This window comes from Archocentrus centrarchus, chromosome 3 (assembly GCF_007364275.1).
Source record: "Archocentrus centrarchus isolate MPI-CPG fArcCen1 chromosome 3, fArcCen1, whole genome shotgun sequence".
Lineage (NCBI taxonomy): Eukaryota > Metazoa > Chordata > Actinopteri > Cichliformes > Cichlidae > Archocentrus > Archocentrus centrarchus.
Window position 1 is genome coordinate 28946223 of NC_044348.1, and position 25930 is coordinate 28972152.

General features: G+C 41.0%; 1 protein-coding gene across 1 annotated transcript in view; it reads left to right on the forward strand.

Annotated features, from left to right (window-relative positions):
• The window catches only part of tox3 (TOX high mobility group box family member 3), a 37996-nt gene extending 12848 nt beyond the window's left edge, over positions 1-25148 (forward strand). Inside the window, 8 exon segments of the mRNA XM_030757686.1 lie at positions 8629-8650; positions 8653-8690; positions 15073-15265; positions 15268-15323; positions 21412-21675; positions 21779-22009; positions 22126-22206; positions 22445-25148. Of these exon segments, the coding sequence (XP_030613546.1) occupies positions 8629-8650; positions 8653-8690; positions 15073-15265; positions 15268-15323; positions 21412-21675; positions 21779-22009; positions 22126-22206; positions 22445-23245 (1686 nt within the window). The 3' untranslated portion in view covers positions 23246-25148.
• The last annotated feature ends 782 nt before the right edge of the window (positions 25149-25930 follow it).

A 25930-nucleotide genomic window follows, 5' to 3' on the forward strand; every position in this document is an offset into this window, starting at 1 on the left:
AATTTTTGCATTATGACTAAAAGATGTGTAATGTGTCTTTGTTCCGAATCTTTTTAAATGTCAGTGCAATGATACGGAATCAAAGTTGAGGCTTAGTGTTTGTAATTATTCAAAGCTGGTATCTTAATCTCACGCTGCTTTTGAAGTAGGAAATGTTAAAGTGACATTTTGAGTTTAAATACTGTTAAAAACACTAGTGAAGCACTTAGCCTGATGGTGGCTGTCACAAGAAAAACAATGTCTGCGACTCAACAGCTGTCAGGTTTGCTAATGATGTCCTGGTGTGCTGTCAATCTAGCAGATGAACGGACAATAGTATGCCAAGGAGAAAATGCTTGAAACAGCTAATTGCTTCTAAGAGCTCACTCAACCATTCTGTAACTACTATGTGTTCACAGATGTCTTTTCCAGCTGCTATTTCATTATGGAACTCAAAGACATTACAGAAGCAATGTACTGGCTTTCTTTATGAGCCCGTGTTGTTGCACATCAAGTCTTAATGATTATAGATACATTATTGCAACCACAGGTGGAAGAAAATAACAGAGCACGGCATCTATATTTGTGCATTTTCATTATTTTTACCTAATTTGCTCCCGTCATTCCGTTAATCTCTGCCAACTTGTTGATTGTCAGTTTGGAGACACATTTCTGGAGAGGAGCCCGAGAGTATTTGCAGCCGGACCTCTGTCAGTAGCGCCAAGCAACACAGCCACAAATTGGAATGTGGTACAGTTCTGGGAAAGCAGCCAAGATTTAAATTAGACAATAACCTCTGCTCTCTCTATATTGCCTCTCTTTTCCAGCTGCAGGCCTAGCCATTTGTTTAATACAGTCAGCCCTGTAGTATATAATAGACTGATATATGAGTCACCGCTCAGCAGTTTGTGCTTTTCAGATTTATAGAGATTGAACAACTGGCTGGTTTGTGCATACTGGTCTTCTGCTAAGAATAACAGAAACGACACAGGTTGTGCACATAAAGATTTTGGTGGATTAAGAATTTTGAGTAGGAATAACTATAAGAAATAAGGAAACTTGGATTAAAGTTTCCTAGTTTATAGTTTACTTGTGAGGTGTTTTGTAATCATTTCTCAAAAGAGAGAAAAAGATTGTATATTTAATAGCTTTAAATACTGTTAAACTGAGCTAATTAGTTGATAACATTGCTCAAAAACATGCTATAGAATACATTAGGCTTTTAATGGACTGAATAGCTTGATGTTAATGCTCTCACCACTTTGGGCTTTTACATCATTTTATATCCAGCATTAGCAGATAAGAAATAGAGGATTGTTTTGAGTCCATCACTAAAAGCTCTTGACTGTGCACATTCCCAGGGCCATTTATAATGATTGTATTAGTCACTAACAGCACACAGGGAATAAAAAAAAATAAATAAATAAAAAATATGTCTGTGCTCCACTCCCAGCAGCTTTCAGTGATCTTTTATGTGAAGTCCCAGGGTCACAGCCATCTGACAAATCAGGAAAAGTAGTACAACCATGACCATTAGTGCCATTAAAACGAAACCTGTTTCCAGTGGCAGAAAGCTGTTCTTCTCCTGCCTGACATTTGACAATCTTTTTTTTTTCTTATTAGCTTCTTCAACCTGATAGTACCCTCGTGTTCTGTAGTAGAAGAATGGCAAGCAGAGCAGGATAAGCTTGGGTTAAAATCCACACCTCTGATACCATCTTGAGTTGGAGTTGCATCAAAGCTGCTGAAAGTAAACAGCCTTGAGACATGGCTTAGCAGTAAAAGCAAGACAACACCGGCAAGACAAGCCTCTCTCATGTTACTTCCTCAAGAGCTGTGTGTCCATGCAACGGCAGCAGTTGTGAGAAAGCTACACCATGTTGCTGAGGCCCTCTCCATTGCCTAAGCTCCTTTGTGGCTGTGGGCCAGTGGCTTTGCACCCCGCCAGATCAAAGATGGAACCCCATTTAGCTTGCGCTTTCTTTTAGGATTTGCTCTTGAGAGTACATAGCAGACTCAACAGCTAGGGGGAAAAAAAAAAAAAAAAAACGGGATGTTGGATGTTGACCTGCATACTATTGAGGCTGCTGAGCTCAGGCTATTGGTTCATTATGACAATCCTGGGACCAACTTTGTTTTGGCAACATTTGCAAGTCTGAGAGCCTCAGAAACAGGAGCTGTGGAGAACCTCTGTGTGTTTAAGCTCTACTCTGTAACATGGTGGTATTAATTGTGTCTGTGCTGCAAAATTAGTCCAACTGTAGTCACTATAAATGACAGTTTAAAGTCCACATTTGCACATGAAAGTCTTAGAACTTTATCATTTGAGGCAAAATGCTACATGTTTATAATATAAAATAGCGTTAAAAAGGAGTCATTTTAGCTATGCATGTCATGCTGCTCCAGCATCATTTTAGTCAGTCTACATTTCGGTCCAGAATTAAATGGATCAACAGCTATGGGATGGATCACTGTTGAATTTTATATACATTCATATATTCATGATGCCCAGTGGATTAAATGCGAGCGGAGTACAATTTGTTGGCAACTGTCTTGCACCATTATTTGTTCCAGTTTTTCATTGTTGCATACTTTGCTTCATGACCCATTGCCTGCAAAACTAATGCAATTTCTATTAGCTGCAACATCTGCTATGTCTATAGTGCTCATTAGCAAGCTGTTAGCAGTTCTATCACTTCTATCATGCTAAATTGAGATGGCAACTTGATATTTTTCTGTAAGGATGGTGCATTACTGCTAAACATCAAGATATGTTGATGCTGATGTGTTAATATGCTGACACCTCAAGCACCTCTGTGCCTAGATGCAAGCCTCACAGATAGTACTATCTGGTATAGCGGTGTACTATTAGCATAGGAGTTACCAAGCAGTAGAGTAGGTTTTCCGCTAATTACAGGGTTGGGAGTTGCTCCGTGGTCTTCCACATGTCCAATGCAGGACACTGAGCGCCAAGTTGCTCCTAATGGCAGGTATGCATGGCGGCTCCACTGCCATTGATTTATTTGTGTGTGAATGAATAGGTGAATGAGAAGCACATGGTAAGTCTTTGTGGAACATGTATTTAGTAGCAGATCATTCATCTATTAATTGGAAGAAACATAAATTTCAATATGAAATCCCCCAAATCACATTGTACTCTGTCTGGCATTATAAAAATGCTGTTATGGTCAAATGTATTCTTAAAAAAAATCTGACTAAATAAACAGATGCATGCATGCCAGATGTTTACTTTTTAGTGATTGACAGCTTTTCTGCCTGATTTTAGAAATGCTGTTTCACTCTGGTCTTTTGTGTCTCCATGTTATCGCTCTCATACACCATGTCTGTGCGGATGAATATAATTTTTGCCCAAAGGAATATGCTGAATACACAAACTATAGTTTGCCTTTTACTGTCTTCTCAACGCAGCCATAATGACTGGGAAGCTTGAAAAAACACAATATATATTTGCTGAGCTGTGAAATCGCTTGTAAGTTTTCCTTTATTTTGATAGTTAAGCTTGTCATTTTGGTTGGACATGCAAACTTATTTTATGCGCGCTGTTGACGGAATTATAGTGTTCCTCTACCATGTGGAGTAATTTTAAAGCACAGGGCTCTGCTTTTGGGTTGCCTAGTTACAACCCCATCTGTGATGTTCTGAAGTCTTTTGTTTTTTCTTAAGTTTAATGATGACATGGTCCAAGAGTTAAAGATCCCACATTTAACTGCTCTGATTAAAACGCTACATAAATCTCTTTCACTGTTGAACCCCTACTGTGACCAGGAAGCAGCCATTTTTGTGAGAGGTTTGATATTTCTGCAAGGGTTGAAAAGTGTTCTTGAGGTCTGTGTTTACTAAAGTAAAGCAAGCCGTGATACCTGCAGTTGAGACTCTAGTGGTTTGTGTGATGTGAGGGGAAGATAATCACCACACAGCCTGAACAACACTGTCATCAGCTTAGTTCAGATCTCACTTTTTCTCACCACCGGCTTCTCCGCGCTGTTGTGGGGGTACTACCACTGAAAGGCAAAGTAAGACTGAGATGCTTTCGAGAACTTCCCCTCAGTGCTACCTTATGTAGTTGAGGATAGCAGTCTTAATAGTGGAAGACAGTGCTGGGCTGGGGAAGTATACAGGGGAGTAATGATTTTAGCTTTAAACTGAATTACCAATCGATTCGGTCGGCCCGCAGATCAGAACACAGCTTGCTAGCTGACTGTGTGGACATGCTGTGTTGTGGAGTTGCTTTAACAAATTGACTGCTGCACACATAGGAGGAAATGTATCTATATATGTCAGCTTGCCTCTGCATGCACAGTGGCCTGCTGTGCATGAATAGGCCTTGTGATCACCAGAGACGCAGCTGCAGAGTGTTTATGCTGAATTGGGTTGTAAATGAGCATGTATTTGGTGAGGAGTACCTCTGGAAGATAACTTTCCCAAAGGCTGCAACAGAGCCCAACCAGGATTGCAGGAAAGGAAACAGTGCTGCTCTTTTGATCTCCAGCCTCCTTCACGTCATTGAGAGGCTCAAAACCTGGTTGCAGGCAGGGCCTTAAAGGAAAATTGCATAAAATAATACATAGCAAATTAACAGTGGGCTCCTTGGGATTGCAGATTGAGTTTTAACTGTGGTGTTTTCGCTGTCTTTTATGGAGACCACTGCAGAACATATTAGCACAAGTGTCATGTTCCAGAGAACACATGCTAGGCTGTGATTACTGAGCTCAAGCTGAACTGTAAAATCGCTTGTCAGCAGTTGATTTGTTTTCTGGAAAGCCCAGGCTCTTGATTGAATTAGTTTAGTGGTTTTCAGTATGGAGCAAGAATGTGTCCAATTTGGTTACCTGCTGACAGACAGCTATGATATTATGACTTTATGATTGTACAGTTAAACCAAATGGCAGTCTGTTGAAGCTGATTTGAAATGAAAGAAAGCACTCTTTCATATAGTAAAAACTGTCATACTTAGTCATTTAATTGCCATCGATAAAGCAGTATTTGATGTTGGACTAAACATATGGACAGCCCATGTTTTTTCATTTGTATGCATGAAGCAAAGGCATCTGTGCTATCAGAGGCTCTTCAGGCCTGTATTCTGTGGATCTTGGTTGTCCAGTTCATGTTTACTGATAGGATCTGTGTGGTTACTCCATCATATTGGGGGTGAGAGGGGTCATGTTCGTGCAATATTGTGTTCACCCTGAGGTTGAAATAATTTTGTTTGCTGTAATAGCTGTAAAACACCTTATTTCCCACTGGACATTCTTTCATACAAATGTTCTTGCAGTGGGATTTAAAAGAATGACACTGGCCTTAGTCAGAAAAAAAAAACCACATTTAAATTGTGATTTGGTACTGCTGTCTCTGATAATGAATAACTGAAACCTTCACTATGATTGAAAGAATCTCTCTGAAGACTGATAAGAAAAGCAATACTTTGCAATACTACTTAATTTATAGAGAAACCTAGAAATTCACATTTATCCTATTCACTGCGAGGTTGCTTGGTTTTTCTGTCTGCCTGTGATTATTCAGATACTGGAGTCTATTCACTTCAGGATCAGGGTCTATGTAAGCTCTTAATTCTCTCCTGTTAAACAGTTATTGAAGAAATGTGCTGGTGGTGCAGAAGGAGAAATAAAAACAGTGGGAACCCAGCTTTTTATACTGCCATGTAGCTGTGTCTGACTCTTAGTGCAGCTCATATTACAGAGCACTTTTAACCGTGAATTCACTCTGTTAATATAAGCCTTCTACCCCAAAGCTATTTTAAATCACCATTTTCTATGGCTTCCCCATGACTCCCCACTGCTGAAAGAAGCAAAAGCACACCCAAGTACATGACTGACTTTTTTGGAATTGGGCAGACTGAAGAGGCTGGTTTCTTGCATTTAACAAACCTGCTTGGGCTGTGACTGTAGTGCTTTACCAGACATTTAAAGCCATTTTTGTTGTATTTTAGGAGCATTTGTCTTACAACAATCAAGTAACCCCAGTCCTCAGATTTCCCTAACTTTTCATTTATGTCTGAATGTGGGCACGCACACAGTTGTTTGGCTCTTCACATGGCAGCCGCAGCGCTCGTCTAGCTCATCACATCATTTTAATTACAGGGCCTTCATGTCTGCACTGACCCATTTTAGTGTGGTCCCTTACCGTCAGCTTGCGTGGTCCCTCCAATCACACTTATTTAATCTGGCATTTGACTCAACTCGGCACTTGCGCAAACATGTGGTACACAATGCCCCCTACCCCAGAATGAGAAATGAATTGGGAATAAAAATAACAATCTCCACTCCCTGCTCTGGTTGTCCGCCGAGCCTCCGGCCCGGACATGGTACAGCTTTTAATGGTGAAGATTGCATACCGGTGCTGGGGACATTTCTGGGGATGTTAGTCACAGTTCTCTGAGGGAGATTCTGACTGCTCTTAAGTGGGCCTGGAACACACTAAAACATGACTCAGAGACGGAGCCCAGGAGTTTCCTGGTGCTAATTGGCACGTGGACTTGTCTTGATCATATTTTCTGTGATGAAGTAGAAGTGATTTTGGATCAATGTCTGTTTTTTATTCAGATACACCTCTCTGTGTGATGTATGTTTAATGGCACCCCCCCCCAAAAAAGCGCTTTTGAAGTTGTCTGCATTACCCGATAGTACGTAGCGTTCCACGTAAATGAGTTGAAAATGCATGCCTATTAATGAAGCAGGAAGTTTGCATGGAATCTGGGGGGTGGGGGGTGGAATCCTTCCACTTTCAGAAGCCTTCACTGCTTTTCAAGGCAACCAGCAGCAAAGTATACAAGCATCTACATTAAAAACCGAAAGTTTGGCTTCTATGTCATTGTGATTTTTCTCAAATTCTCAGGGAACTATTTACATTGGAGAGCAATTGTCAGCTCCCTTTTGAAAAATCTTATTCACATTCAGACACAGGGCGAGAAGAAATGGAAACAGCCTTGCACGAAGCCCTATCTCCCTCACAATCAGAACCAATGTTCTAGTGCTTGAATAGAGAAGGATATCTTTGAGACTTCAATTTATTATCTAAAAGAAGAAGGGGAACGGAAGTAACACTTCCAAGATAAGCCCAGCATAAGGTTAATTAAAGCTGAGTAGCTGACGTTAACCCAGCCATGTCATGTCTCAAAGTTACACACAGCTGCGAAGTGAAGGAGTGCGTGTTCTGCGTGTGTGTGTGTGTCTTTATGCATTTGTGCAAACATGTAAACCCAGTAATTGAGTCAGATATAGTTTAGTAGGACAGTTCCAAGTAAGATGGCACCGGAAGCCTCGGTGGCTCAAACCACCTGCTTCAGCAACTGCTAGCAGAGCTTGTGGAGTCCCGTTCTCATTGGTGCGCAACACTGTTAACACTGCTGCTGACTCTCCACTCTCTCTCCAGGGCATAGACTAATTAATGGATACCATTCGCAGTTGATTAGCAGCAGTTCTTTCGGTAATTACATTCACATACTAACCACTCAGAAGAAAAGGAGTATAGAAAAAAAAACCCACAAAGAGCTAGAAAATATATTAATGCACTTCTCAGCTTGCTCTGATCTTAATTTGTTTCCACTACTGTTTGGCTTCTGCTCTGATAAGAAGCATTTTTTCGCGCTCTCTCTCACACTCCTTCTCTCCCTCCCTGTTTTAAGAGACTGACTTTGTAATAAACATATAAAAGCGATTTCAGTTCTTTGTTAAAAACAGGTAAAGTGTTCTCGGTGGAACCTCACGGAGACGCAAATGCGCTGTTTCTCTTTTTCCTCTGAGCTGTGTAGGCTGGGGTTTGCTCTCCTTGCTCACACAGAGGTGCATTGTGCTCATGGGCCCAGCTGCTAGCCCATAATTCTTCATTCTATGTCCCATTGTTCCTACCTGTCAGCATGGTTGTCTATGAAGAAAGGAAGTGGCTGCCATTTTGCCAACAGGCTATGTGTGGGTTGGTAGGGGCGGGGGGGGATGTTGTGAAAACATGTTATTTCTTTGCAAAGTACAGGGTTTTGATAGCTTATCAGCTGCCTTAATCACTAATGTGTCTTTACAGTGTGGCTTTAACCAATCCATCACTGTTATTTTAATCTCATCTTAACATGTAAATGCTAGAGTACAGCACTTTTTTTTTTTGTTTTTTTGTAGCAGAACAGGAGGAAGTAAGTTTCTTCATTACTTCATAAGCATGGACTTAGTCAAATGTTCCCATTGACCTAAAATGTACACCACCCATATTAAAAACACCCTCTACCTCCTTATTTTCCCCCCAGTATCACTCCTCTCCCATAGGTTATTTGAGTTAATAACCTGCCACTGCATCTTGATACTTGGCTTTGTGATGCAAACATATCCTTAATTGCTGTCCCATAAGAGCTGAATAGCCAGACCAGATTCTCATTACCCTGGATTGAATTGGCCAGGGCCTCTCAAATGCCTCTCATCATGTCACACATAATGGCAGAGTGGCAGAATGTGCTTATGCATGTAGAGACAGGGGTTGAACCCAGTGTGCAAACATTCAGAGCCAAGTGTGACATCTGAGTGACAGGTGTCGGTTATGACAGGGAAGCGGCTTGATTTACAGTGGATGTTATCTGGACACCAGTGAGCTGATTGTGTTGTTTTCGTTCTTTGTCTTCATTTGCAGTTCCAGAATAACAACTACATGAACAGGCTGAGGCAAACGGCGCCCTGCTTGCTGCTGGAGATGTAAGTATACTTGGTCTCCCTTTCTTACTTGTTAACGCTTAACAAACTAATGTACAGTTTTGAAGGTGCCCATGTGAGAAGGCACTTTTTTCTGCCTTTAAGCTCTATATCTGATAGGAAATATTCATGGGGATAAATTACTATTTTCCATCTCAGTAACTGCTATGTATGTATATGGTGTGTGTGGTATATATATATATGATATATATATATATATATAATATATATCATATATAGATATATATATATATCTATATACTATATATATAGCTATATATATATATATATATATATATATATTATATATATATATATGTATATGTATATATAAAAATTAAACAAATAACCATCTGAAGTATTCCCCCTGTCCTAAAGCTCTTCAAGCTTGGTGTAACTTGTGAGAACTGACACTAATGTGATTTGACTGCACTATGTAAGATGGAGCGATATCTCAGAATGCCTGAGGATAAAGACACCTGTTTTCCTTCTCTTTTCAAAGACGTAATAAAGGAGCATAAACACACTCCATAGTTGTGTCACTCTTTGAGCTGCGCTATCTGCTGGCACTTACAAAATGTGATATGTCACCAGCAGTCTTTTGCTGAGGAGAATAACTGTACTGTACTGTTGAATAAAAAAGAAAGGAGTAGTTGTTCTTCTGGAGGTATATAGCGGACTCTGTGAGCCAGAGCAGTACTAACAGTGTGCTAAATTTACCCATTTTTATTCCCCCTCCACCCACTCCGCTGCCCTGTCATTAGAGACAAATGCACCAAAATACCCATCATCCTCTGTGGTTCAAACTGTCTAATCTCATCCAGTTTAGCGGGGGACATTGATCTGGCTTCAAAACCCAAAGCAAAGCATCATTACATAGTAGCTCCAAAATACTGAAATAGATGTCATTGTTAACCTTATTGTTTCATTCGTGTCAGTTGGGCAGCAGGGATGCAGCTGTGACATTCAAGCTCAGGCAGCTACATAGAAGTGTCTGGAGCTCATGACCTCATGTTCATAAAGTGGCTGCTTCACAAAGCCACAGAGTATTATGGAAGAAGTCTAATTTTCCCCCACATTTACGCTGAGTGGCGCATCCTCTGTATCCACGGGCTGCTGAGGCCCACTGCAGCAGGGACCATGCCGACACAGGCTGCTTGGAGAGCGTTCAGCCCCCAGCTGTGAGGGCCCACTGTGGCAGTAAGTGAAGGGGGGGGGGGCTAGGGGTGCACTCCTTAATAAAAACAGCCCTGCTCATTTGCATTTTATCAAAAGGAACAACTGTTTCCAGTGTTAGGGCACAGATGGTATTGTGCTTTGAAGGAAAGGGAGGTTAAGAAGAAGTCTTAGCATAGGTTTTTCTCGTGGAGCTTTAGAGTACCCGAAGTATTGTTTGTTGCAAACCTGAGCTAAAGTGAGATTAAAGTGACTTCCACTTTGACTTGTGAGGTTTCACTCCCTCTCCACTATTATAATGTTTAAATGTACCAAATGTGTCTGGTTTGTGTTTGTGGGTACTACATAAGAAGGAAGTCCCCTTTATGAAGTTAAATTTATGCCCCCACTTTTGGCTAGTTATTGTTTTCAGATTAACCATAGGGATACTTTGCCTACTCTTTCATGTGTAAGAATAAACATGGGTTATTCCTTTCTTCAGAAGTTACCATATATACAGAGGTTTTGCTTTACCACAAATGACTTAAAGAAAAAAAATGCAAAGCTGTTTACATCAGCTACTCTTTGTTTACACAGTGATGCTGTATATTTAAAACTGCATGAAGTGCGTGTTGTTCAAAACAGGAGATTGCTTCTGCCTTCAGAGCAGCAAGCTTGCAATGCCGTTCGAATGGCTGTTGTATCATTTACCTTATGCACTTAGAGGATGAGATAAGATGACCTTGGTGTGCCTGGTAAAGCATACATCCTAGCAGGGAAAGGTTGACTGCTTTCCTAGTGAAAAGGATACTGTACCTGAGATTGTGTTCCACTCAGATGTATCACTTTACTTTCCCAATCAAATTAGAGTCATGTAATGAACTATAAATATGTAGAAATGGACTACAAATGATCCATATTTGAAATTGTGCCGATTAGGCATGGCATGGTGATGTTGTCATTTGAGTAGCTGCACTCTGCCTGTCTAGATATTTGAAACTGAATCCTCCAGTCCAGCCTCTATTGATTCTGAAGCCTATTATATACAGTAATTGCATGCTGCTGCCTTTAACAACTCTTGGTTATTGCATCTGTGAATTGCATTACTACATTTATTGAACGACTGGAAATATTGCCTGAAAAGCTTTTTCTTCCTCTTGTTCTGATATTGAAAGAGCTCCGAGGCACTATAGGGATAAACCACTGGAAGGGAAAATTCAGTAATTCCCATCCCAGTCACATCCCTTTATGTTTATATAGTTCATACATTCTCTATAAACCTACTATACTGTTTATGACAACATTATGGTTTGCACTAAAGTCTTGTTGTGCTTTCATTTTTATCTATGCATGCTAGCAGCAGGACTCTTGAGATAAGTTGCCCTTGAGCACCACAATGAGGTTAACATTTTTGGCTTTTTAGTGACATCTTACAATGAAAACATGGATTGCCTTGAGATTCGGTGCATGTATTTATGACGCTCGGAGGCTTAATGGTGAAACACTGAGTTTTATATATTTTAGAAGAGATACTCAAGCAAGTTCTGCCTAACCTGTGAAATATGTGTTAAACTAAATATAACTAAACTGATTAGTGAGTCATATACACAGCTTTTTTTTTTTTTTTTTTATCTTTGTTTATCCTTTGCTTAGTTTCTCTTCTGGCACCAAAAGCGTTGCATTTTTGACTTAAGTGAAATGCTGCTAGATAACAAAACTAACTTGTATCAGTAAAACTCAAAATACACAACGTTGCCACTGAGCGCATGTTAGGATGCTCTTAGAGTTAGATCAAAGCCATGTTGAGCATTTTACTATATTTGCATGTGACAGGACAACTTATTAGATTTTTTTTCTTTTAGATTTTTAAAAAATTATGCAGCCTCCCACACTGAAATTTTACCAAGCAGAACATAACAACTGTTGAGAATTTTTCTAAGTACAGTTTGAGCTGGCCCACCTCCAGTAGGTTCTAAGAACAGGGGATTTCCCACACACCTGCTCAGGATGCTCATGCTGTGTACATCAGACCTCTCTGTTACAAGCCCTTCTCTGTCCTCAGACCACTGAACCATGTGGCTGCCAATGGAAACACACCACACACACACACAACACACACCACACACTATCCTCTCTCTTTTCTGTCTGTTGTGTTCTGCTTTTGCCCACCCCTTAGCATGTACATGCCTGCCACATCCCCAAGCCGGCATCTGGCTTGGCACTTGGCTCTGCTGACGCCTTTCAGAACAATTTTAAATGGATAATCAGGCTGGTGATGCGAAGAAAGTGGATTGTGCATCTCTTAATCTCCGATCAGAGCCCCCTAAGCTGCTCCTGGTGAAGAATTAGACTGGCTTTATGTGGAAATGACACCAGACAGTGTGCAACACTGTAACACTCTGTGGGATCCAGTAAAATCTGGCACCTCTTCTTCCCCAGGGAGAGGGCCTTTTTTTTTTTTTTTTTTTTTTTTTTTTTTAACACAGATGACCAACACCTTCCATAACCTCCTCCCAATATGAGGTATAAACTCCATGTCTCCATTATCAGTGCCCCTGGTGTTGATGTTAATTTGTACCATCATTAACAGAGTGAGGCAATGCACACAGGCACAGACTGTGATACTGATCTGCTCCATCTTCCACACCCATGTAATTTTTTGCTTTCACTGTCCCCCACTTTCATGCTATTAGCAGATACTAAACACCAGCATTCCTTTCCTCCAATACATGTCTCTGTTTCACTAAAGGTCACAGTCATGCTTGTACTGCTCCTCTTACAAAGTGGAGTGACCTCAGCCAACCTTCCACTTTGACATTTGTCTCAAATCTCTAGGTTGGCTTTGTAATTCAGGCCACAATGCACCAGAATATAGGATCCAGTGGCCTATATAGTTCTGCCCCTGATTTACCGTACACAGTGTAATACCACAGGAAACCTACTTACATCAGCAAATAGTATCCATAGTTGAGCAGAGCAAAAAAGAAAAATGCAAGTGATGTTTTTTTCCTCAAAAGCATCCCTGCAGAGGCTTAGGTGGATGAATGTGGCCATAGAATCAAAGCCTAAGCAGTGCATCTGGGTGTAGTGGACAAGGCAGACCGGGTGAAACTTTCCTGTTAGAGACATTATGATAGAGTGCCAATGTCTTCAATTGTTACATGATATGATCCAGATGCGACTGGGACGATGGATCTGAAGGGCTGGCGTGAGTATTGACCCCTGCTCCACGGGGGAAGTTGAAAAAGATGAATGACGACCACAGTGATGGACGGTCTCTGATCCTTTCCGTGTGCTACTGGAATATTTGTCCATGACTCATGACAGTTTTGTTTATTAACCTTATAAAACACACACTGGGTTTTCATTCACATGTTGCTGAAACAGGCATTATTGTGAACTAACTTTCGCAGGTTTTGAGTGGGCTGAAGCATAATATGACAGCAGAGGACTGTTAGTAAATGGCTCCTAAGGTGCTCGTGATTTATTTCACACTTTGCGAGCCAGAGGCCCGGGCTGTGATGATATGACCTTAGCTCCTTCTGAAAGGAGAACTGATTCTCAAGCTATGAAACAAGCACTGAAAAGTGAAGCAGTGGTAGGGAGCAGGAAGAGAGAGAGAGCGAGAGAAAAGGGGAGAATAAAAACTCTATTAGCTTCTCCCGCCACTGGAATTCATCAATGCTTGTCAGACAGCTACCCTGAGTAGGCAATGAATTAGTTTCAAGTGTCTGTGTGCTAAAGCAAGCAAGGGGAACATTAATACTCCCTAATCAAGGTCTGTGTTGGCATATTCCCTCCCTTGTCTCCCTTCTGTATTCCATCCCCTACCTACCAGAGGCAGAGCAGAGGAAGACAGAGTTGTTAATATCAGGTGTTTTAGATGACACGTCTTCACCTCTGCTGATGTTACGATCCTGATCCCCGCCCCCCCCTTTTTTTTTTTAACACGACAAAACTGCGAGGTGTAGAATGATTGCTTTACATGTGAGTAAGTGGTGAGAGTAAGGGGGGAAAACGGGACCCTTTTCAAAGAAGCTTATCTCAAAAGCAATGCATGAACATCTCTAGGACTCTCAATCCCTCTGAGAATGCAGGCAGGTGTGTGGAAAAGGTGAATCGGCATGTGGGAAACCCATCTGCCACCTGTTGGAATTGGCATAGGCGCCTGTTTCCTCCTGGTTTTTTTTGTTTTTTTGCCAATTATTTTCATTGCCATGATTGTCTGATAAATTTCAGGAACTAGATGAGGATTTGGGAGGAGGCTTAACAAGGCCACCCACCACTATAAAAGTGACACATGGCCAAGAAAGTGGTGTTTGCGATCAACCTTAAGCAGGATTCTTGATGCAGAGAGCGACTTTGTTACAGTCCACATATCCAGAGTCCAACATTTCTAATAATGCTTGGAGTTTAATATGATTTTTGTCCTGTTTCAGTCAGTGTTAGCATTTTTAAGCCATGTTACGTTTAGTAAGCGAGCCGTGCTTGAAGAGGTTGTTGGTAACTTGGAAGTGCAGCAAGCCCGGCACCTCAGATAGCGTGCTGTTTGGCCCTGCATTTATGCGAACCTGCAGTGCGGTGGTCATTGTGAGGGTATGAATATTTGGCTTTGCAGAGTGGCTTAATGCAATGCGCAGATGAAAACAAGACCCAAGTAGGTGAACAGTCCCATCTCCAAGAAGGCACATAAGCAAATTAAGTGTGACCAAAAGCTTTAATTTCGAAAGGCAGAAGGATTAGGCTGTTTGATGAGCAGATTTAAGGGTGCCGGCAAGGGGAACAAAAAGAAACACTTCTGGCCAAGCGTAATAATCTTTGAAAATGTTCTTTAAACCCATCTCCCTGTGACGTGTATTTTCACTGCACTTCAACCCAACATCCCCAAGATTAAGGGCTTTTATCATGTATCCTCTCTCTCCCATGATTGCTGCTTGATATTTTTGCTTTTGACGTCTTTCTCCGCACTTGCCTTCTTCTTCTTTTTTTTTTTTTTCTCTCTCCTTAAAGTGGACTGTAATAGGTTTAGGAAATGTTACATCTTAGTGCACTTACAGAAAAGTGTGTTACCACTCTACTAAAACACTCCATCTCTTAAACAAAGTCATCTGATTTAATCCCTGAAGGTTTTCTTTCAGCCGGTTAGATTAGGCCCACCTCAACAAATGCTTCCTGCCTGTTTTGTGTTGCTGGATTTCATAGTTTTCTTCTTTGTTCCTCTTTCTCACAGACTTTTCATACGCCCAGCTTGGGAGACGAGGAGTTTGAGATTCCTCCCATAACACCTCCACCTGAGACAGAGTCCGGTCTGGGTCTGTCAGAAGTGGACTCGCCATTCCCAGTAATGCAAGAGCCTTCAGCTCCGCACAGGGGTCCCTTAATCCCACAGTTCCCCCCACAGAGTCTGGATCTGCCCTCGATTACATCTCACGCAACATGATGGACCAAGAAGGGGTGTCTGTCAACAACGGCCAGTCTGTGGTGAGCACTGCTATGTCTCGCACAACTAAATCCAAAAGTCCATTCTCTTACCTTCATTAAGAAATCTTGCACTAGTTCTTCTCCAGTAAGTGTCCTACTTGTAGTTGCAGCTCAAGATTAATTTTTTGTTGTTGTATCCAAACTGAAAGATATTGGAGACCCGCAATATCAGTCTTTTAAAAAAAAAAAAAAAAAAAAAAAAAAAAAGTCCCTTTTACTGAACCATACCGTAATGTCACCTTCAAGTTTCTGTATGCCTCCCGTTGTCAGCCGCATCTGGCACAGCATCTGGCCTTGTTTACAACACAGGAGGTATATGATCACATTGAGTAAATGTCATGATATTATGTTACTTACTGTGAGCATTTTTTTTTTTTGCTTAAAAAAACAAAACAAAAAAGCAAACACACATGCACACCAGGAGCATGAATGATCTCCCTCTATTTAAGGTGAATAGATCGCAGGTGTTGGAGTACAAAGCTCATTCATCCCCAGAAGGACAGTGAAAATGGGTTCCAAAAGTGCCACAGTTTCACATGCTCATATTTAATTCATGTTACCTCCAGAAACCTTTTTTTTTTTTTTTTTCCTGGTGTAAATGCTGATCCATGCTTCAGCCCAATACCACACAAGGTCTTCAGAAAGGACACAGGTGTTGACAAGTATAATTTTAACTCCTTAATATACTTGATCAAACATGGAACTGTGGAGTGAGATGATCACTTTCTTTATGTTGATACTGTTATGTGCTACAGATTGTGAGGTTGTTGTCTGAGGGTGGACGGGCATTTTCAAATGCCACAATCATGGAAGCACTGAGGAGGAAAAATGGAAATGTCACTGGCTGACTAGTTGTCTTACAGAACTATTACAAACATGGAAGATTCATTTAGGAGAGAAGAAATGAAAGGACAAAGGCATCAGCAGAAAGATGATGGTATTGATGGTGCATTTGCTTTGTGAGTCACAAATCACATCGCATTGAGAAGAGGTGCTATTATCGTTATAACTGTGTGAATAAATGTAATGTGTTTTAGACCCTCTGCCCCCCATTTCTCCCTAACACATTTGTTGAATCACACTGATATTAGAGATATTTATTACATTCCATATGGGAAGGGGCTGTAAAATTTTACAGCTCTTTTTCCTGCTTCCATGCTTCTGCATGTGAAATAATTGCAGCTTTTAAAATATCTCGGCTGCATACAGTAAGTGAGCCCCAGAAGGCTTTTTGCCTAAAGAATTTTCATTTCATGGTCAGTTAAGCTTCTGCATCTGGAAGAAACTGAACCTTGACACAATTACATTCCTGACTGTTCTCATGACTTGCTGGAGGATTAGATTTGATTCTCAAACATTATTCCTCTTTAACACCATTTGCATGGCTCATGTCTCTGATTGTGCAGAGACTCTATTAAAAACTGAGGGAGAATGTGGGTTTCTACTCCTTGCCTCACGGCATTGTCGTCCGCAAACTGCTCACTCTTTATCAGTCATCGCACATTGTACTGCAGGAAAGCTTGTGGTGGCCCTTCATTTTCCTGTAAATGGGATTGATCCCCAAAAGTCTTGTGACAATGCCTTTAGAAATTCTATTCATCTGTGGTTTTATCTTTGCTTTGAGAACGCAACTTTTAAATGAGATAAGTAACAGCACTGTTTGCAGTGCATTCCATATACAGAGACAATGATTTACGAAGGCCCTAAGAGGGGTATTTTGTCATTTTGTCAGCACACTGATAAAGGAATGACAACCTTATATACATGATTACATTCTGTGTTATTTGTTATGGCTGCGGGGGCAAACAAATAAACCGTGCACTATTGCAATTACATTTTTCATCAAGCCGCCATGCTCATATTTCCCAAACTCTTGTCTTGGTTTCCTTCCTCTGTGCTAGCTTACTCAAGGAGAATACTTAGCGTGTGTGAAAGCCTGTCTCTTATCAGAACTTAATGAGAAACCCAACCAGCAAATATACCTGGGCTATTTTCAAAAAGCTTCTTCCATGTCATTGCATTGCCAAGTGTTCTGCTAATTCCTCTCCCCTTAATGTTCAGCGTATGTCTTGCAAATTGGCCACAGATGCCGGGCTTCTACAAAGAGAAATACATTTTCTCAGCTGCAATGTGCCTGGCAAGCCCTGAATCTGAAGTCATTATTTATTTAATCTGCTCTCCTAACAAGCTTCTGACTCTCATTTTTGTCTCCCAGCATGTGTCCTCCTGATTTGTGATTGAGTCTCAATAGTGCCAGATAGTACTGGAGTTAGAGCTGCCAGTATTGCTTTATTCACAATTTCTTCTCGATTTTCTCCCTGCTGCACAGCAAGGGTCTCTGGGTTCTATTTCAAAAAACACCTGGTGCCTTCACCACATTTTAGCTTTTTTTTTTCCTTGACACATGTAAGCATGTAGTGAAATGGGCTCTGTGTCCCGTGATTGGATTCGATACCTACAGTAGTCAACCGGTTGTATTAGATGTTAAAATCAATATTTAGGAGATATGAGCCCTGCTGTCTTATTACATTTGCCACTATGTGGTGATGCATTATATATTTTTCATTACCAACTAGTTGTTTCACATGCCATTAGCTTTGCAGCAGCAAAGAAATGCTAATAAGTAATGGTAGTGTTTGGACGGCATGCATCATGCAGCAAGATAACAGCAAGTCAGAAAAAGCCATTTGTAGTTTGTTGTGCACATGATTTGATATGCCATGATGCTGTGTAGATTGTGAGCGAGCATAATACCAACAATTCTGACTGGTCAAAAACCACTATATCCTGAATCAAATGGAAAATGTGAGCACTGTTGCAGAAAGCATGTTTTTCTACACTGTCCTCTTATCTCCTTTCCAAGCCAAGAAGCACTGACATGAGTTGTACATCAATTTAAGAGATTTTTTTTCTTCTTCTTTTTTCTTTCCTCTCTCGACAGACAGCTATTGTGACATATTGGGTCAGTCAGAAATGAAAGATATTCATGCAGGCATGCAATACTTGTAATGAAGTCTCAGCTTGACCTTCTGCATGATTGATTCTGTAATTTACTTTTCTCAGGCAGCTCTCAAACTGAAATGATGTCATGTTGGACAAGTTTTAAATACCCATAATGCACCAGGAGAAATGGTGGAAAGGGGTATGGGTCAGTGGCTGCACCAGACAAAGGGGGAGGGGACCCGTTAGCCTCACAGTCTGAGGGGGGAGGAGAACAGGAGAGAAGGAGAGAGATTTGTTTTTAAGTGGGGGTTAGAGGTTGGCGAGATAGATGAAGTGAGTTTGCACACCACAGAAAGAGAGAGAGAGAGAGAGAGAGAGAGAGAGCGAAGTGTGTTTGACTGAGACAGGGCAGAGGAAAGAAAAACAATTTATCTTCGTGCTATTATAGCCTTTACCGGCATTCAAAATTCCATTTTTCTCATTTGGCTTAAGCACAGACTTCAGCAGGTTGCTGAAAATGGAAGGAAAAAAATAATAAAATGATGTTCCCGTTTAGAAGCCGAGTAAAGGAATATGTGCAGAGCACTGATAAACTATCTTTAATAGGACTGACCTTTCATGCTGGCGAAAGTTACTGGGGGATTCATCCTTATAATTACCATATAGATGATTTTACTCCTCTCCTGCCATGGAACATTTCCAAGAGCTCTGGCATTGATTGAATGGAAATTGAACTTGTTAACATTCTTTTCAGCCTGTTACAGCTTGGTGCCACTGTTCATAAATTTTCCCAAATTCTGATTTCCAAAATCTTTTAGAAAAAAAAAGACTACAGTCTGTTTTCATTGACATCAGTGTTGAGATTTTTATCACTTGGTGAATGGACAATGTTGCATGTTGAGCTCTGCTGCTAGTTTCATTGACCTGTTTTTATTATGGAAAAAGTTTCACTATTAAAAAAAAATATGTATATATATGCTTTGTGCTGTGTTAAGAGTGGTAAAAGCCAGTGATAATGTCCACAACAAGCACATTTTTCCTATTTTTGTTGCATATTGTAGAAATCATTATTTTGTTTGTCATTTCAGAGTTTTCCATTTAAAAGCAGCACAATGGGGAATCATACAAACTGAATTTACATTCAGAAAACCCTTTATTGATTAGAGAGTACATTTCAGCTTGTTAGTGTTTGATGTGCAAACACACAGATAGGAGCACACCTAGAAACGCACAAATCTGATTGAGGAGGGCACATCTGGCCACTGTGTACTCAAGATAAAGAATTATTTGCAGATTTACGATGACTATCAAACTATCTAGTTGGATGTCTGCTGTGACTCCAGACAATGCTGCAATCAAAATGCAAATGAGGAGGCAGAGGGACATAAATAAACCTCCTAGTATCGGATTCATATTCGCAATCAAGACAACTGTTACTTAAGATGATTTCTTTGACTAACTTATTAGCTGTTATGTTTTCATTCAAATCAGATGTGATAATGCCGGCATTTCAGTGACGCAACTGTCATTGCTTTTTCGTAGAATGAGGTGCTAAATTACTGCTACTCCAGTTATTGTGGCAATATGTGGTAAAATAAGATATTTAGCAGGCTGTTGAATGTGATATGATGATGTGCATAAAGGTGATCACTGGAGCATGTTTTTTTTTGAATGCACTGTATTTAATTTGAAACCATTTCAAAGAATTCACCGTATCCCAAACAAATGGCAAAATGAGCGTTGCTCTAAGTCAAAACTGCACCATAAGGATTGGGCAAAAGTGTTATTATACAGATGGTCACGACTAATGAGCTCAGTGTGTGCATCTTTGATGTTTGCAGTGAGCAAAGAGCAAACGGTGAGCCATCGTGTTCTCAGTAATGAAGATGACAATAACACTTGGAACATGGTGGCTTGTTTGTTGCAGCTTTTATTTGCGAGGATTTCCATATTTGAAGAATCATCACAATATGTGTTAAATTTCTTTCTCCAACTTTGCCTCGTCTGAAACCCGCTCTTTCATGTAAATATAAAGCCATTCTCACTTCATAGATTGTATTTATGATAAGCAGCAGACATGGCATATGAGAAAGAAATGGATTGTAGATCCAATATGTTTCTGTCTGAAATGGTGTTACAATATTGTTTTCGAAGACGGGCATTCATAAGGTTCTTTCAATAAAGCCAGGTGCGTGGGTTTATGATGTGTTGATGTTGGGAGAGATTGAGTTTGTGCTGCTGAATACCAGATGGATGTACCCAGGGAGAACAAATCACCTTTTCTGTTGTGTTCACATCCCCTCTCTGTTCCATGTCAGCTCTGCTGGCTGTCTGATCAGTCTTCCCTCTGGAGAGCTGGCAGGCTTCGTAATTTCCTCCTCACCACAATCAATGCAAACATTTCGCTTGTACCTTCTTTAAGACTCTTTCAGGAACTGAATGTTTTACCAGGAAAAGGTGAAAGAGAAAATGTTATTACATTATACCCTGGATGGTAGAATGGATGGGTCCTGTCCAAACCTCTTAAGCTTCGTGCCTTCAGTTGGCTGATTTATGGAGTTGATCTGTGCAAGTATTTTTTTTTTTCCTCCACTCTTTAACAGTCAAACATGATCCTTGAAAGGTGCCTGCTTCAGAGTTGTATAACCTTCAGTAAAGTAGTGCACACAAGCTGACACACACACACACGCGTACACATACATACTGTGGCATTTGAAGTCCACTGTTCCTCTTCAGGGACTGGGCAGTTTGAAGCTGTGTCACAGATTTCCCTACAATGGAGTTTTGAAATGAATCGACTAAGCTGTGTTGTCATCTATTACTGGCTTATAAAGATGGTGCCTCGGGTGTCAAGATAATTTATCTCTGTTTGTAATAAAGACATTTAAAACCCAGGACATCATGACATGTGATCTGCCACATAACAACCCACAGAATCCAATGACCCAATTTCTGCTGTGGTAAATGGATACAGGTTCATGAGCTTTGGGCAGCAGGGTGTCACCACAAGTACAGAGACAGATATTCAAAGTGGAGAAATGAGGTGCAGGTCTGAAACCTGAGAGAGGGCATCAATCCCCCCCCCCCCCCCCCCCAAAAAAAGTACAATTACACTGAATTTGCTATTGTATCAATTTCTTCACAGAATGTTGGACCGGGCCACCTGCGTCAGTATCCATCCAATCCAGCCATGGTGATGAAGTCCATCATCAGCATGAACAGCCCCAGTGGTATGATGTCACGGAATCAGCTGACCACCATCAACCAATCCCAGCTCAACACACAGCTGACCTTAAACATGGCAGGACCCAATATCACCCACACTTCCCCCTCACCTCCTGCCAGCAAGTCTGCCACACCCTCACCCTCCAGCTCCATCAATGAAGATGACCAGGATGATGCCAACAGGGTGCGCAAACTTAGTCTTATGGATTAAAATGTAGTAGGAAAAAGTGGACTTTATTGTTAAAGTATTTTGTTAATGATTTATATTAATTCTGTTATCATTTCAGGTCATTGGGGAGAAACGACCAGCCCCCATAGATCCCACAAAGAAATCTAAGACTCCAAAGAAGAAGAAGAAGAAGGATCCCAATGAGCCCCAGAAGCCAGTGTCAGCTTATGCCCTCTTCTTCAGAGACACTCAGGCTGCTATCAAGGGTCAGAATCCCAATGCCACCTTTGGAGAGGTGTCAAAGATTGTGGCATCTATGTGGGATGGTCTTGGAGAGGAACAGAAACAGGTACTACAAAATTTAGTGTCAGGCTAAAGTAGTATGCAGTCTGCCTTAGGTTGTTATAATTATTTGTCATTTTAAGCTATGCGTTTCCATTCACACACATTTTTGTGTCATCACAGGTTTACAAAAGCAAAACAGAAGCTGCCAAGAAGGAATATTTAAAAGCCCTCGCAGCATATCGTGCAAGCCTGGTTTCCAAGGTGAGAAACTATTTCTTCTTTTCACCTTAAAATGTGTGAATTTAACAGAAAAGTGAGTTGAATTACTGAGTTCATTGTGTCATATTATGCACTGTGAAGTTGCAGATGACTTATAATGACAGAAGCAGTTCTAGATACTGTGTGGTAGCCATTCAAATGGAGGTAATGGGATTCTTACGGGGTATCTGTAAATCTGTAGCTTTTTATAATACATTTTTATGGTTTTCTCTTTATCCAGGCTGCAGCAGAATCAGCTGAAGCCCAGACAATTCGCTCAGTGCAACAGACCCTGGCTTCCACCAGCCTGTCCCCTGGCCTGGTGCTGCCTTCACCCCTCAACCAGCACCCCTCCATGCCGTCTGCTTCCCAGGCCCTTCAACAAGCCCTGCCACGGGCCATTGCCCCAAAACCTCTGCAGATGAGACTAGGGGGCAGTCAAATTGTGACCTCGGTTACAGTTTCCCACCAGAACATGTCATCTGGGATGCCTCCACAACTGCTCGGCCAGATGGGTGCTGGAGGGTCCATGGTGGCAGGTGCTCAGTCCACAGCGGTCTCTCAGATGAGCCCTCCCATGCAACCGGTGCAACAACATGCAATGCAGCAGCTCCAGCAGCAGCAGCAGCAGCAGATGCAGCAGCACCTCCAGCACCATCAGATGCAGCAGCAGCAGATGCATCACCAGCAGATCCAACAGCAAATGCAGCATCAGCATTTCCAACATCATCTCCAGCAACAGCTGCAGCAGCACCACATGCAGCAGCAGCAGCAACAGCAGCAGCAAATGCAGCTGCAGCACATGCAGATGCAGCATCAGCTGCATCAGCAGCAGATTCAACATCTCCAGCAGCAGCAACAACAGCAGCAGCAGCAGCACCAGGCTCAGTGTTCTCCACCTCAACACTCGCCTGGTACTCCCCATTCAGTGGGAGGCTCTGCATCACTCGGCAGCCCCCAGCCAGCCCCACAGCAGCAGCAGCCACACCCTTCCCAAATTCAGGCCCATGCCCAGGTCCTGTCCCAGGTCAGCATTTACTGAGCCAAATGGAAATCCTATCTAAAAGAACAGGAATAGAATAAAAAGCATCATTCCATGTTGCTTTTCTAAGTTGCACTTAAGAAGTGTGTGTAAGATTTAGAATGTTATACAAAGAACTTGTCCATTGTTATAGACAGATATGCACATGCGTGTACAGGGGGTTAACATGTTAGCTGGGTTTTTGTCTCTAAAATAGGCTAAGCTATGACAGAAGCCTTTTAGGGTGAGCACCCGGTGATTGTTTATTTGTTTGTGAGGTCTTTCAGTTTTCAATTTTAACTGACTGGGCACACAATATGTTGAAAGAAGCGAATCTTTCACTGTTTTATTTAACAATAAAGCTTTATTTATGAGGCCAGAGTTGTCAGTTCAGCGCAGTGTAAGGACATCCTGAATGCATTTCAACAAAAGGATTTTTATCAGCTCTTGCCTGGACTGAATGACTCACAGGATCCTTGCTGGAAACCAGTAAAACCCACACATCCGTCTTTGTTCCCACACTGGCCGGTATATAGCAAACTTTCTTCAGTCCAGCCTTTCTCTTTCACCCATCAACCTTGCAGATGTAACTCTTCAAATCACCACACGTTGGAGGCCCCGTGATATTGGAAGACAAATATAAACCATGTCACAAATGCAGACAGTGTCTTTTCAAGAATGAGGGGAACTGAAAATAAAAGGTCTTGGGAGCCAGATTTGTGGATGAACGACTGAACAGACTGAGACAGAAACTGCCATAAATCATTTATTTCATCACATCGTCACTCTGTAGCTGTAATCTGCTGTACATGTTTCGTAGAGTGGGAAGAGACAAGACCTCCTTTATCCAGTAATTTACCCTCCAGATGATTCGCCCAAAAGTGTGTAACTGGCACCCTCCCAAAAAAACAAAAAAAAAAAAACAAAAAAAACTTCTTTAATCTATTTCTTTTTACTTCAGATGTTTAACAATTAAATTATGTTTTTATTTTGTGTAACAAAGGGGATATTTTATGGTAAATACAAATTTCTGGATCAAGGCAGATGGTTTGGGGATTGATGTATTTTTACTCTGCTCCTTGATACTGTCATTGTTTTAAACAAATGGAGAAAAAAAAAAAAACTAGCAGAGCCAGTTTGTTGCACTGCCAAAGCCGACTAAAAAGGCATCGGAGGTATTTTTTGCCAGCTGTAAAGAAGTCCCTGGAGAAAAAAAAAAAGAAACATGAAAATGTTGTACATTTTTCATATCACCTGTTGTAAAGTTTTAATATGTGAGGCTTTAATTAAAACATTGTTAAATGACCTGTGGATTGCTATATCACATAGTGCATTTCTGCTCTTTTATACTTTTTTATGAGTTACAATAGCAGCGATTTAATTTTGTTTGTATTTTGCTTAAAAACCAACTGCATTTGAAAACTATCCATAGAGTCGATGCATATCCGTATGGAGTTCTTAAAAGATTTTTTTTTTTTTTTTTTTTTTTGCTCAAGATAGAAAAAGTAAAATTAACGTTGGAGTTTTTTGCTCAGCCATGAAGACGAATCCAGAGACATTCCACCACTAATATGATAGTAGCCATAATTTTGTATGAAGTATTATATATTTCTTTGTGTCTCTGTTGAAAATTAAACTATCAATCACAAATATTTATTTGAAGGAACTGTTTTCTTTCAAAATTTGTATTAATCATAATTTCTATGAGTAATGTCTTCACGTCCTTGTTGGCTATTGAAAAGAAATGCGGTGATACATATTCGTACCACTCACCAGATATAAAAAGAGAAATTTGTATGTTTTCTATGAAGTAAATCTATGAGAACAATACTTTGCAGGGTTATATGAGCATCCATGTTGGCTTTATTATCGTGTGTGCTGTTTCTCAGTGATTTGAATGGAAGTCCATTGTTACTGTGTGTAAAAACAGTGTTGATACTGGACAAGGTCAGCATGTAACTGGTACTTGTCTCAATAACAGTCCCCTTCTCACACACCAGTGCACTGGATTCTGCCTCTTTCTTACTCCCTTTAAAATCACTTCATTTCCAAGACATCCCCAGGGGTTTGCTGAGCTCCCTTGAATAATATGGTGAGCGGGGGAGGGAAGGCAGGCAAACAATAATTATCATATCTTCACAATAGGCTGTGAATCCACTGGCCCAGAGAAGGGGCCTTTATTTCTTCCAAAGGCAGCTGAGACATTTTAAACACGGGTTAATGTTGGTTACAAATTAGGAAAGTGAATTCGCTCCTGCGCCTCTATGATAGCGGCTTGATAGAATTTTCGCATTTTGGTTTGTTTTCAATTAGTTGGTTTTAGGAAGGCATTTGTAATTTGGAGCAGAGGCCTGCCTCCGCTACCTCCGCTGCAGCAGTGATTGGTTCTTCAGCTCGGTGTGGAAATGATGCCCATTTCTCTGCCGTGATTAATTGCAGCATCTGTCCTGTCAGAAGCCCGAGTAAAGAGGTCTGCAGGAAAACTGCAAATAAGCACTGGCAACAGTCTTAAAGTGCTTATGATGAAATGAAAATTAAAAACAGCAAGTGCCGTGCATGACCTGAATCTCAATACAGGGGAAGAAGAGGAGAATGTGAGAGCGGGTGTCCATGGATACCAAACACATGCTTTAAAAACACACAGTAATGAGGCTCTGGGAAATCGCTGTTATTATTCTGAACAGATTCACAGCAGAGCCCATTAAT